The sequence below is a fragment of the Hemitrygon akajei genome, chromosome 8 (genome assembly GCF_048418815.1).
Source record: "Hemitrygon akajei chromosome 8, sHemAka1.3, whole genome shotgun sequence".
In the NCBI taxonomy this organism is placed as follows: domain Eukaryota; kingdom Metazoa; phylum Chordata; class Chondrichthyes; order Myliobatiformes; family Dasyatidae; genus Hemitrygon; species Hemitrygon akajei.
The window spans coordinates 37756519-37770882 of NC_133131.1; the positions used below are offsets into that span (position 1 = coordinate 37756519).

Consider the following 14364-nt stretch of genomic DNA (forward strand, 5'->3'; position numbering starts at 1 on the left):
TAGACGTCAAGTGCAGACCAGGAGCAAAATGCCCAAACAGATTTATTGGCTGCAATCTCACAGAAACTTCAGGAATTCTTTGCTCAGGAATAGATACGTAAAGTCCTTAAATCGCAGGAATATACAAATATAATTGATGGCAGCTCACCACAGAAATGTCATCATGTTGATGCATGGACTAGTTTCTAAATGGGGATTGAATGCAGAAACTGGACAAGCAAAGGAACTTGACTGTCCTTGTGGAAGATTCGCTTAAGGTCAACTTGCAGGTTGAGTTGGTCGTAAGGAAGGGAAATGCAATGTTGACATTAATTTCAAGAGGACTGGAATGTAAAAGCAAGGAGGAAATGCTGAGGTATATGTTGATGACAAAGTCAAAATGCTGGTGATCCCTGCCATAAATTGTCAAACTCTGTCATTTCAGGAGGATATGCAGCTGCCAAAGCTGCTAGATATGCAGGTAAATCTGTTAAAGGCGTTTAACATGAAAATATTTCTTACTAATAAGCAGAGTAGAAAGGAAGGAGGAAAATGGAGAGGAGTATTTTTGATGCAAGCAAATGGGTGTGAGGGCAAAAGTGAAAAAGGGAGAGGGGGAGCAGGGAGTGTGAGGAGGAAGGGAGAGAACAAAAAGGAGGGGAAAGGGAGAGCAGCAGAGGTGAGGAAGAGCCTGAGCGGAGATATTGTGCCCAGGAGAGGAGAGGAGAGGGATAGCACAAAAGGAGGTACTGCATATTTAAGAAAATCCAGCCTCCCAGACAATGAACTGTATATGATCTGCATAAAGCATAATAAACACTATACTGTCTTTTTCAAGACTTCTGCAATTTATTTGCTCTTAACATGCACAATTAATTCATTAAATATGCATTGGTTTTCAGTCACATTTAATAATGATTAATGGACAAAACTGGAATAAACGATTCATAGAAAACCTACAGCACATTACAGGCCCACAAAGCTGGCCCAACATATCCTTACCTTAGAAATTACCTAGATTTACCCATAGCCCTCTATTTTTCTGAGCTCCATGTACCTGTCGAGGGGTCTCTTAAAAGACCTTATCGTGTCCTTGTTATGCTCTTTATTCAGTTCTTAATAGAAATGGAAACAGCAAATCATCCCCATGAGTGGAATTGTAATAATACTTACTGTATTTACATCAACAAAATACAAATTCACTTGGGTTTATTTAATATTTTAATGAGTATAACTCTCCTTTATGCCATTTCAGGTGCTGTACCTGGAGCCGTTCCGGGAGCCATTCCAGGAGGTGTTCCAGGTAATCTCCGCTGGAATTTGCCATCTCTAAATAATAAATTGCAATGTATTTATTTGGTTCAGATTCACAGATAACCAAAACTCTGCTGAACCTTGTTAGCAAGGCTCTGCCTGGATCGGGGCCCTTGTGTGTCCCAGTTGGATAATATACACAAGCCAGTAAGAGTTCTGTGACATTAGCATTTAACGGAAGCAAGCCATCTCCAGTTATGCCTTTTGACAAAGTTGTTGGGCTTAGGAAATGCTTATGACTGTTGTGGACGTCAAGCAGTGTCTGAGAGCAGAGGACCTAACAGATTTATTGGCTGCAAGCTCACAGTAACTTCAGGAATTCTTTCCTCAGGTATAGATACATAAAGTCCTTAAATTGCAGAAATATACAAACTAATTGATGGCAGCTCACCACAGATATGTCATCATATTATGATGCATGGACTATTTTCTAAATGGTGAGTAAAAGGAGAAATTGGATGTGCAAAGGGACTTGGGTGTCCTCGTGGAAGATTCCCTAAATGTCAAGGGAAATGCAATGTTGATATTAATTTCAAGAGGACTGGAATGTAAAAGCAAGGTGGAAATGCTGAGGTACATTTTGATGTTAAAGTCAAAATGCTGGTGATTTCTTTCATAAATTTTCAATTTCTGTCATTTCAGGTGGATATGCAGCTGCCAAAGCTGCTAAATATGCAGGTAAATCTGTTAAAGGTGTTTAAAATGAAAATATTTCTGTACTAATAAGCAGAGTGGAAAGCGAGAGAGAGGAAAATGGAGAGGAATATTATTGATGCAAGCAAACAGCTGAGAGGGTTTGAGGGCAAAAGTGAAAAAGCTGAGAGGGGGATCAGGGAGTGCGAAGAGGAAGGGAGAGAACAAAGAGGAGGGGAAAGGGATAGCAGGAGAGGTGTGGAAGAGCCTGAGAGGAGATGTTGTACATAGGAGAGGAGAGGGATAGCACAAAAGGAGGTCCTGCATATGTGAGAATAGATAGATGGATGTGGACTAAACAGAGCCAATGTGGAAAGACGAGACATTGAGTTATAAAACACATCAACACAGAAACACGGACTACGGCACATCTAGTCCATGCTGAACTGTTTATCTGCCAAGTCCCATCTATCTGCACCAGTACCATAGCCCTCCATAACCCCCCACCCTCAGAATATTAATGCACCTATTCAAATTACTCCTAAATATTAAAATCAAACCTGTACCCACTATTTCTGCTGGCAGCTGATTCCACACTCTCACCACCCTCTGAGTGAAGAGGTTCCACCTCATGTTCCCCTTAATAATTTTACCTTATACCCTTAACACATGACCTCTAGTTTAGTCTCACCCAACCTCACTGGAAAAAGCCTACTTGAATTTAACCTACCTATACCCTTCATAAATTTTTATACCTCTACCAACTCTCCCCTCATTCTTTACACTCTAGGGAATAAATTCCTAACCTATTCAACCTTTCTCTATAACTCAGATCCTCAAGTTTTAGCAACTTCTTTGTAAATCTTACCTGTAGGTAGGTGACCAGAACTGGATAAAATTCCCCAAATTACCCCCAACTAATGTCTCATTATAACACCAAGATAACTTCCCAACTTCTGTACTCATTACTTTGACTGATGAAGGCCAAGTCATAAAAAAAGTTCTCTGGAATCTAGATCATTAACAGTTTAAGATCCTCAGATGCGCAGGTAAGATTTGAACCCAGATCTACAGTTGCCAGCCCGGTAACGTATCAATTACAGTATCACTGGGACCCAACTAGCATGCCCACAGCTTACTAACCCTAACCCTAACCATTGGAATTTGGTTTGTGGGGACATCGGGTGGAATCCCATGTGGTCACTGGGTGAGGATGCAAACTCCTTACAGACAATGGCAGGAATCGAACCCTGATCGGTGTCTGTTCATGCTGTAAAGTGATTGCACTAGCCACTTCACTACCATGTTATCCTACAAGAGAGAGACTGAGATCAGGAGATTCAGGAGCAAGAATGGGAGCAAGGGGATTGGGATGTAAGAAAGGGGAAATATGAAATGGTGGATAGGAGAAAGGGAATTGGGGACTGAAGAAATAGGTAAGGAGTGAGGAGAGGATAGAAACATGACATGGCCAAATTGAGCATCTGCAGGAGTCAATGACTAAAAGGGAAAATTAAAAAGAAACCTGAAGTTATTGGAAATCCGAGGTGAATAAACATAAAACTTCAGGAGCATTCAGCAGGTCAGACAGCATCTATGGAAAGAGAGGGAGTGCATTTCAATGTCCTTTGGCAGGTGATGTGTGAATATCCAGCCTCCCAGACAATGAACTGTATATGATATGCATAAGGCAAAATAAACACTTTATATTTCAAACCTTCTGCAATTTAACATGCACAATTAAGTCATTAAATATGCATTGATTTTCAGTCACATTTAATACTGATGAATTGACAACTCCAGAACAAACAATTCCTCGTTATACTCTTTATTCTGTTCTTAATCGAAATGGAAACAGCAAATCATCCTTCTGATTGGAATTGATTTGATACTTACTGTGTTTCCATCAACAAAATACAAATTCACTTGGGTTTATTTAATATTTTAATGAGAATAACTCTCCTTTATGCCATTTCAGGTGCTGTACCTGGAGCCGTTCCGGGAGCCATTCCAGGAGGTGTTCCAGGTAATCTGCGCTGGAATTTGCCATCTCTGCATAATAAATTGCAATGCATTATCTGTTTCAGATTCACAGATAACCAAAAATTTCCTGATCCTCATTTGCAATCCCTTGTGTGTCCCAATTGGATAATTTACACAAATCAGTAAGAACTCTGTCACAGTAACTTTTACCAGACAGTAAGTCACCTCAAGATATGCCTTTTCACTAAGTTGTTGAGCTTGGGAAAGGCTGATGAATATCGTAGACGTCAAGTGCAGACCAGGAGCAAAATGCCCAAACAGATTTATTGGCTGCAATCTCACAGAAACTTCAGGAATTCTTTGCTCAGGTACAGATACGTGATGCACCATCAATAACTCACGCTGAGACTTAGGAAGCGAGATATCGGCTTTTATTGACTGGAAGAATAAACAGCACTACATCCTGGGGAAAATGAGGGAGAGCAGCAGCCCACAGTCGCCTTTATACAGGGGTCTGTGGGAGGAGCCACAGGAGCAGACAGCAGGGTCTGTGGGAGGAGCCACAGGAGCAGTCAGACAGGTATATCTAGTTCACCACATTACGTAAAGTCCTAAAATTGCAGGAATATGCAAATATAATTGATGGCAGCTCACCACAGAAATGTCATCATGTTGATGCATGGACTAATTTCTAAATGGGGATTGAATGCAGAAACTGGACAAGCAAAGGAACTTGACTGTCCTTGTGGAAGATTCGTTTAAGGTCAACTTGCAGGTTGAGTTGGTCGTAAGGAAGGGAAATGCAATGTTGACGTTAATTTCAAGCGGACTGGAATGTAAAAGCAAGGAGGAAATGCTGAGGTACATGTTAATGACAAAATCAAAATGCTGGTGATCTCTGCCATAAATTGTCAATCTCTGTCATTTCAGGAGGATATGCAGCTGCCAAAGCTGCTAGATATGCAGGTAAATCTGTTAAAGGCGTTTAACATGAAAATATTTCTTACTAATAAGCAGAGTAGAAAGGAAGGAGGAGGAAAATGGAGAGGAGTATTTTTGATGCAAGCAAATGGGTGTGAGGGCAAAAGTGAAAAAGGGAGAGGGGGAGCAGGGAGTGTGAGGAGGAAGGGAGAGAACAAAAAGGAGGGGAAAGGGAGAGCAGCAGAGGTGAGGAAGAGCCTGAGCGGAGATATTGTGCCCAGGAGAGGAGAGGAGAGGGATAGCACAAAAGGAGGTACTGCATATTTAAGAAAATCCAGCCTCCCAGACAATGAACTGTATATGATCTGCATAAAGCATAATAAACACTATACTGTCTTTTTCAAGACTTCTGCAATTTATTTGCTCTTAACATGCACAATTAATTCATTAAATATGCATTGATTTTCAGTCACATTTAATAATGATTAATGGACAAAACTGGAATAAACGATTCATAGAAAACCTACAGCACATCACAGGCCCACAAAGCTGGCCCAACATGTCCTTACCTTAGAAATTACCTAGATTTACCCATAGCCCTCTATTTTTCTGAGCTCCATGTACCTGTCGAGGGGTCTCTTAAAAGACCTTATCGTGTCCTTATTATGCTCTTTATTCAGTTCTTAACAGAAATGGAAACAGCAAATCATCCCCATGAGTGGAATTGTAATAATACTTACTGTATTTACATCAACAAAATACAAATTCACTTGGGTTTATTTAATATTTTACTGAGTTTAACTCTCATTTATGCCATTTCAGGTGCTGTACCTGGAGCCGTTCCGGGAGCCATTCCAGGAGGTGTTCCAGGTAATCTCCGCTGGAATTTGCCATCTCTAAATAATAAATTGCAATGTATTTATTTGGTTCAGATTCACAGATAACCAAAACTCTGCTGAACCTTGTTAGCAAGGCTCTGCCTGGATCGGGGCCCTTGTGTGTCCCAGTTGGATAATATACACAAGCCAGTAAGAGTTCTGTGACATTAGCATTTAACGGAAGCAAGCCATCTCCAGTTATGCCTTTTGACAAAGTTGTTGGGCTTAGGAAATGCTTATGACTGTTGTGGACGTCAAGCAGTGTCTGAGAGCAGAGGACCTAACAGATTTATTGGCTGCAAGCTCACAGTAACTTCAGGAATTCTTTCCTCAGGTATAGATACATAAAGTCCTTAAATTGCAGAAATATACAAACTAATTGATGGCAGCTCACCACAGATATGTCATCATATTATGATGCATGGACTATTTTCTAAATGGTGAGTAAAAGGAGAAATTGGATGTGCAAAGGGACTTGGGTGTCCTCGTGGAAGATTCCCTAAAGGTCAGGGGAAATGCAATGTTGATGTTAGTTTCAAGAGGACTGGAATGTAAAAGCAAGGTGGAAATGCTGAGGTACATTTTGATGTTAAAGTCAAAATGCTGGTGATTTCTATCATAAATTGTCAATTTCTGTCATTTCAGGTGGATATGCAGCTGCCAAAGCTGCTAAATATGCAGGTAAATCTGTTAAAGGTGTTTAAAATGAAAATATTTCTGTACTAATAAGCAGAGTGGAAAGTGAGAGAGAGGAAAATGGAAAGGAATATTATTGATGCAAGCAAACAGCTGAGAGGGTTTGAGGGCAAAAGTGAAAAACTGAGAGGGGGAGCAGGAAGTGCGAAGAGGAAGGGAGAGAACAAAGAGGAGGGGAAAGGGATAGCAGGAGAGGTGTTGAAGAGCCTGAGAGGAGATGTTGTACACAGGAGAGGAGAGGGATAGCACAAAGGAGGTCCTGCATATGTGAGAATAGATAGATGGATGTGGACTAAGCAGAGCCAGTGTGGAAAGACGAGACATTGAGTTATAAAACACATCAACACAGAAACACGGACTACGGCACATCTAGTCCATGCTGAACTGTTTATCTGCCAAGTCCCATCTATCTGCACCAGTACCATAGCCCTCCATAACCCCCCACCCTCAGAATATTAATGCACCTATTCAAATTACTCCTAAATGATAAAATCAAACCTGTACCCACTATTTCTGCTGGCAGCTGATTCCACACTCTCACCACCCTCTGAGTGAAGAGGTTCCACCTCATGTTCCCCTTAATAATTTTACCTTATACCCTTAACACATGACCTCTAGTTTAGTCTCACCCAACCTCACTGGAAAAAGCCTACTTGAATTTAACCTACCTATACCCTTCATAAATTTTTATACCTCTACCAACTCTCCCCTCATTCTTTACACTCTAGGGAATAAATTCCTAACCTATTCAACCTTTCTCTATAACTCAGATCCTCAAGTTTTAGCAACTTCTTTGTAAATCTTACCTGTAGGTAGGTGACCAGAACTGGATAAAATTCTCCAAATTACGCCGCACTGATGTCCCATATAACTTCAACATAACTTCCCAACTTCTGTACTCATTACTTTTATTTATGAAGGCCAAGGCGTGAAAAGTTCTCTGGAGGAAAATCAGAATCTAGATCATTAACAGTTTAAGATCCTCAAATGTGCAGGTAAGATTTCAACCCAGGTCTACAGATGCCAGGCCAGTAACGTATCAATTTCACTATCACCGGAGCCCAACTAGCATGTCCCCAGCTTACTAACCCTAGCCCTAACCATCAGACTTTGATATGTGGTGGCACCTGGTGGAATCGCTCATGGTCACTGGGTGAAGGTGCAAACTCCTTACAGACAACGTCAGGAATCGAACCCTGATCGGTGTCTGTTCATGCTGTAAAGTGATTGCACTAGCCCCTTCACTACCATGTCATCCTACAAGAGAGAGACTGAGATCAGGAGATTCAGGAGCAAGAATGGGAGCAAGGGGATTGGGATGTAAGAAAGGGGAAATATGAAATGGTGGATAGGAGAAAGGGAATTGGGGACTGAAGAAATAGGTAAGGAGTGAGGAGAGGATAGAAACATGACATGGCCAAATTGAGCATCTGCAGGAGTCAATGACTAAAAGGGAAAATTAAAAAGAAGCCTGAAGTTATTGGAAATCTGAGGTGAATAAACATAAAACTTAAGGAGCATTCAACAGGTCAGACAGCATCTATGGAAAGAGAGGGAGTGCATTTCAATGTCCTTTGGCAGGTGATGTGTGAATATCCAGCCTCCCAGACAATGAACTGTATATGATATGCACAAGGCAAAATAAACACTATATATTTCAAAACTTCTGCAAGTTATTTGCTGTTAACATGCACAATTAAGTCATTAATATGCATTGATGTTCAGTCACATTTAATACTGATGAATTGACAACTCCAGAGTCAACGATTCCTCGTTATACTCTTTGTTCTGTTCTTGATCGAAATGGGAACAGCAAATCATCCCTGTGATTGGAATTGTAGTGATACTTACTGTGTTTCCATCAATAAGGTAGAACTTGACTTGGGTTTATTTAATATTTTAATGAGTGTAACTCTCATTTATGCCATTTCAGGTGCTGTACCTGGAGCTGTTCCGGGAGCCATTCCAGGAGGTATTCCAGGTAATCTCCGCTGGAATTTGCCATCTCTACATAATAAATTGCAATGCACTATCTGTTTCAAATTCACAGATAACCAAAAATCTCCTGAACCTCATTAGCAACCCCTTGTGTGTCCCAGTTGGATAACTTACACAAGTCAGTAAGAGCTCTATCACGTTAACTTTTACCAAACAGCAACTTGCCTCCAAATATGCCTTTTGACAAAGTTGTTTGGCTTGGGAAATGTTGATGAATTTGGTAGACGTCAAGTGCAGACCAGGAGCAAAATACCCCAACAGATTTATTGGCTGCAATCTCACAGAAACTTCAGGAATTCTTTGCTCAGGTATAGATACGTAAAGTCCTTAAATTGCAGGAATATACAAATATAATTGATGGCAGCTCACCACAGAAATGTCATCATTTTATGGTGCATGGACTATTTTCTAGAAAGGGAGTGAGTGCAGAAACTGGACAAGCAGAGGGACCTGTGTGTCCTTGTGGAAGATTCCCTAAAGGTCAAACTGCAGGTTGAGTTGGTCGTAAGGAAGGGAAATGCAATGTTGACGTTAATTTCAAGAGGACTGGAATGTAAAAGCAAGGAGGAAATGCTGAGGCACATGTTAATGAGAAAGTCAAAATGCTGGTGATCCCTGCCATAAATTGTCAAACTCTATCATTTCAGGAGGATATGCAGCTGCCAAAGCTGCTAAATAATCAGGTAAATCTGTTAAAGGCGTTTAACATGAAAATATTTCTGTACTCATAAGCAGAATAGAATGGAAAAAGGAGTGTAGTATTTTTGATGCAAGCAAACAGCTGAGAGGGTTTGAGGGCAAAAGTGAAAAAGGGAGAGAGGGAGCAGGGATTGCAAGGAGGAAGAGAGCATACAAAGAGGAGGAGAAAGGGAGAGCAGGAGAGGTGTGGAAGAGCCTGAGAGGAGATATTGTGCACAGGAGAGGAGAGGTATAGCACAAATGAGGTCCTGCATATGTGAGAATACATTGATTGATGTGCACTAAGCAGAGCCAGTGTGGGAAGACAAGAGAACATCGAGTTATAAAACACAACAACACAGAAACACGGACTACGGCACATCTAGTCCATGCTGAACTGTTTATCTGCCAAGTCCCATCAATCTGCACCAGTGCCATAGCCCTCCATAACCCCCCACCCTCAGAATATTAGTGCACCTATTCAAATTACTCCTTAATGATAAAATTAAACCTGCACCCACTATTTCTGCTGGCAGCTGATTCCACGCTCTCACCACCCTCCGAGTGAAGAAGTTTCAGCTCATGTTCCCCTTTAACATTTCACCTTATACCCTTAACACATGACCTCTAGTTAAGTCTCACCCAACCTCACTGGAAAAAGCCTACTTGAAGTTACCCTATCTATAACCTTCACAATATTTTATACCTCTATCAAATCTCCCCTCATTCTCCTAAAGTCTAGGGAATGAATTCCTAATGTATTCAAACTTCTCCTATAACTCAGATCCTCAAGTTTTAGCAACTGCCTTGTAAATCTTACCCGTATGTAGGTGACCAGAACTGGATATAATTCTCCAAATTACTCCCCACTGATGTCTCGTACAACTTCAACATAACTTCCCAACTTCTGTACTCGTTACTTTGATTTATGAAGGCCAATGCGCTCAAATTTCTATCGAAGAAAATCGGAATCCAGATTATTAGTGGTTTAAGATGCTCAGTTGCACAGGTAAGATTTGAAACCAGATCTACAGGTGCCAGCCCAGTAATGTATCAATTGCACTATCACTGGTGCCCAACCAGCATGCCCCCAGCTTATGAGCCCAAACCCTAACCATCGGACTTTGGTTTGTAGGGGCACCTGGTAGAAACCCACGTGGTCACTGGGTGAAGGTGCAAACTCCTTACAGACAATGGCAGGAATCGAACCCCAATCGGTGTCCATTCTTGCAGTAAAGCAATTGCAGTAGCCACTTCACTACCATGTCATCCTACAAGAGAGGGACTGAGATCAGGAGATTCAGGAGCAAGAATGGGAGCAAGGGGATTGGGATGTAAGAAAGGGGAAATATGAAATGGTGGACAGGAGAAAGGGAATTGGGGACTTAAGGAATAGGTGAGGAGTGAGCAGAAGATAGAAACACAACATGGCCAAATTGAGCATCAGCAGGAGTCAATGACTAAAAGGGAAAATTAAAAAGAAGCCTGAAGTTATTGGAAATCTGAGGTGAATAAACATAAAACTTCAGGAGCATTCAGCAGGTCAGAGAGCATCTATGGAAAGAGAGGGAGTGCATTTCAATGTCCTTTGGCAGGTGATGTGTGAATATCCAGCCTCCCAGACAATGAACTGTGTATGATCTGTATAAAGCAAAATAAATACTGTAGTTTTTAAAACTTCTGCAATTTATTTGCTGTTAACATGCACAATTATTTCATTAAGTATGCATTGATTTTCAGTCACATTTAACACTGATTAATTGACAAAACCAGAATAACTGATTCCTCGTTATACTCTTTATTCTGCTATTGATAGAAATGGAAACAGCAAATCATCCCCGTGATTAGAGTTCTAGTGATACTTACTGTGTTTGCATCAATAAGCTAGAACTTCGCTTGGTTTAATGTAATATTTTAATGAGTATAATTCTCCTTTACGCCATTTCAGGTGCTGTACCTGGAGGCGTTCCGGGAGCTATTCCAGGAGGTGTTCCAGGTAATCTCCGCTGGAATTTGCCATCTCTAAATAATAAATTGTAATATGTTTATTTGGTTCAGATTCACAGATAACCAAAAATCTCCTGAACCTCGTTAGCAAGGCTCTGCCAGGATCAGATCTCTTGTGTGTCCCAGATGGATAATATACATAAGACAGTAAGAGATCTGTCACATTAACTTTTAACGGAAGCAAGCCATCTCCAGATATGCCTTTTAACAAAGTTGTCGAGCTCAGGAAATGGTTACTAAATTCATAGATTTCAAGCTCCGACCAACAGCAAAGTGACCTAACAGATTTATTGGCTGCAATCTCACAGAAACTTCAGGAATTCTTTGCTAAGGTATAGATACATAAAGTACTTAAATTGTAGGAATAAACAAAATAATTGATGGCGGCTCACCACAGAAATGTCATCATGTTGATGCATGGACTAATTTCTAAATGGGGAGTGAATGCAGAAACTGGACAAGCAAAGGAACTTGACTGTCCTTGTGGAAGATTCGCTTAAGGTCAACTTGCAGGTTGAGTTGGTCGTAAGGAAGGGAAATGCAATGTTGACATTAATTTCAAGAGGACTGGAATGTAAAAGCAAGGAGGAAATGCTGAGGTACATGTTAATGAGAAAATCAAAATGCTGGTTATCCCTGCCATAAATTGTCAATCTCTGTTATTTCAGGAGGATATGCAGCTGCCAAAGCTGCTAGATATGCAGGTAAATCTGTTAAAGGTGTTTAAAATGAAAATATTTCTGTACTAATCAGCAGAGTAGAAAGAAAGGAGGAAAATGGAGAGGAGTATTTCTGATGCAAGCAAACAGCTGAGAGGGTTTGAGGGCAGAAGTGAAAATGGGAGAGTGGGAGTGTGAGGAGGAAGGGAGAGAACAAAGAGGAGGGGAAAGGGATAGCAGGAAAGGTGTAGAAAAGCCTGAGAGGAGATATTGTGCACAGGAGAGGAGAGGGATAGCACAAAAGGTGGTCCTGCACATGTGAGAATACATGGATGAATGTGGACTAAGCAGAGCCAGTGTGGGAAGACAAGAGACATCAAGTTATAGAACACGACAACACAGGAACACGGACTACGGGCAATCTAGTTCTGCTGAACTGTTTATCTGCCAAGTCCCATCAATCTGCACCAGTACCATAGCCCTCCACAACCCCCCACCCTCAGAATATTAATGCACCTATTCAGGTTTCTCTTAAATGTTGAAATCAAACCCGCATCTACTACTTCTGCTGGCAGCTGATTCCACACTCTCACCACCCTCTGAGTGAAGAAGTTTCACCTCATGTTCCCCTGAAATATTTCACCTGTATCCTTAACACTTGACCTCAGGTTTAGTCTCACCCAACCTTTCTTGAATTTACCCTTCCTATACCCTTCATAATTTTGTATACCTCTATCAACTCTTCCCTCATTCTCCTACACTCTAGGGAATAAATTCCTAACCTATTCAACCTTTTGTTATAACTCAGATCCTCAAGTTTTAGCAACTTCTTTGTAAATCTTATCTGTAGCTAAGTGACCAGAACTGTACACAGTTCTCCAAATTTGGCTTCAGTAACGCTTGTGTTGTAGCCCGGGGAAAAGTACACACTCAGGACAACAACTACTTTTTTGGGTTTTAATTCCTTTATCTATTTTAGATGTTTAAGTGCCAGAAGATGGTCTTAAAGCAAAACGAATGACTTTACAATCAACCAATTGCATATGCAGTATAAAATACAAAGAAAATCGCATAAAACTAACACAGTACTGAAACAGTACTAATACAAAACTAAAACAGATCTAATACGGTAGTGGCAATTCTGAAGGAACACAATACAAACAACATTAGAATCCCCCCAACCCTGTATCTTATACATAGCAGTGAAAAATGTAAGCAAGTACATCTCGTCTGAGATGTTTTCTACTTTTTAGTACACCCATGCTGAACCCCCGAACAGAGACTAAACATTCACGCTATGCTGTTACGTGCACAATCAGTCATGATACCATAAAGTTAGACAAAAGGTACACTTTGGCACAACTTTTACAAGATATTGCCTGGTAGTTAAATTACAGGAAGACTGACCTGCTTGGCTGGTGAGGAACTTTGCAAGCCACGCTATCCAGCGTCAAGTTCTTTACTCATGAAAATCTAAAGCGTCCACATGTAAAACATGTCAAATTACCAATATTCTCGATTCGCCAACAAGCATAAACAAATTCACATGGATATCGTAAATTTATGCTCACCTTTCCTTACCATGCCTAGCACCTCGGGGGGAACTTGATCCCAACGCCCTACCAGCTTCGGCACCCAAAAGCAAAATGGTCTCCCCGCTATCCCGTGGGTGCGTAATGACGTCACCATCTCCAATTAAAGGCACAGACAACCATTCTCGCATTGCCCGGATGAATGCCTGAGTAAACCTTTTACAATACTGAATAAGATTCTATGGTCACCCGGTTACACTTGTACAACTTCAACATAACTTCCCAACTTCCATACTCATTACTTTGATTTACTGAGGTCAATGTGCTAAAGTTTCTCTGGAGGAAAATCAGAATCCAGGTCATTAACCGTTTAAGATCCCCAGATGCACAGGTAAGATTTGAACCCAGATCTGCAGTTGCCAGCCCGGTAACGTATCGTAGGACTTTGGTTTGTAGGGGCACCTGGTGGAAACCCACGTGGTCACTGGGTGAAGGTGCAAACTCCTTACAGACAATGGCAGGAATCGAACCCAGATCAGTGACTGTTCTTGCTGGAAGGCAGTTGCACCAGCCACTTCACTACCATGTCATCCTGCTAGAGGTAGACTGATACCAGGAGACTCGAGAGCAAGAGTGGGGATGTAAGAAAGAGGTAATATCAAATAGCAGACAGAAAAATGGGAACCAGGGATTGTGTGGAGTAGGAGATGGAAATGTGAGATGGGGAGATTGAACAGCAGCAAGAGCCAATGACTAAAAGAGAATTTTTTTTAAAAAAAGTCAGAAGATACTGGAAATTTGAGGAAAAGTACATAGAATGTCAGGAACACTCAGCAGGTCAGATAGCAACTACGGAAAGAGAGGGAGTGCATTTCACTGTCCTTTGTATGTGAATATCCAGCCTCCCAGACAGTGAACTGTATATGATCTGTGTAAAGCAAAATAAACACTGTATTTTTAAAACTTATGCAATTTATTTGCTGTTAATATGCACTTTAATTCATTAAATTGCATTAATTTTCAGGCACCTTTAGTAATGGTTAAGTCACGCTTCAGAATAAATGATTCATCATTATGCTGTTTATT

General features: G+C 40.9%; 1 protein-coding gene and 1 long non-coding RNA gene across 8 annotated transcripts in view; one reads left to right on the forward strand and one right to left on the reverse strand.

Moving 5' to 3' along the window:
• Positions 1-14364, forward strand: part of elna (elastin a) — a 227255-nt gene that overhangs the window by 90667 nt on the left and 122224 nt on the right. The window contains exons 3-5 of one of the 7 annotated variants that reach the window (XM_073053633.1): positions 8338-8385; positions 11029-11076; positions 11756-11791. The exons of the other annotated variants lie outside the window; for them this stretch is intronic. Coding sequence (XP_072909734.1) covers positions 8338-8385; positions 11029-11076; positions 11756-11791 — 132 coding nt within the window. The remainder of the gene's footprint in view (positions 1-8337; positions 8386-11028; positions 11077-11755; positions 11792-14364) is intronic. 7 annotated transcript variants of the gene reach the window in all.
• On the reverse strand, positions 10791-13368 carry LOC140731806 (uncharacterized). Its single transcript, XR_012099922.1, has 3 exons — positions 13318-13368; positions 13154-13219; positions 10791-11102 (listed from the first exon to the last, which is right to left on the reverse strand). It is a non-coding gene; the product is annotated as an uncharacterized lncRNA (long non-coding RNA).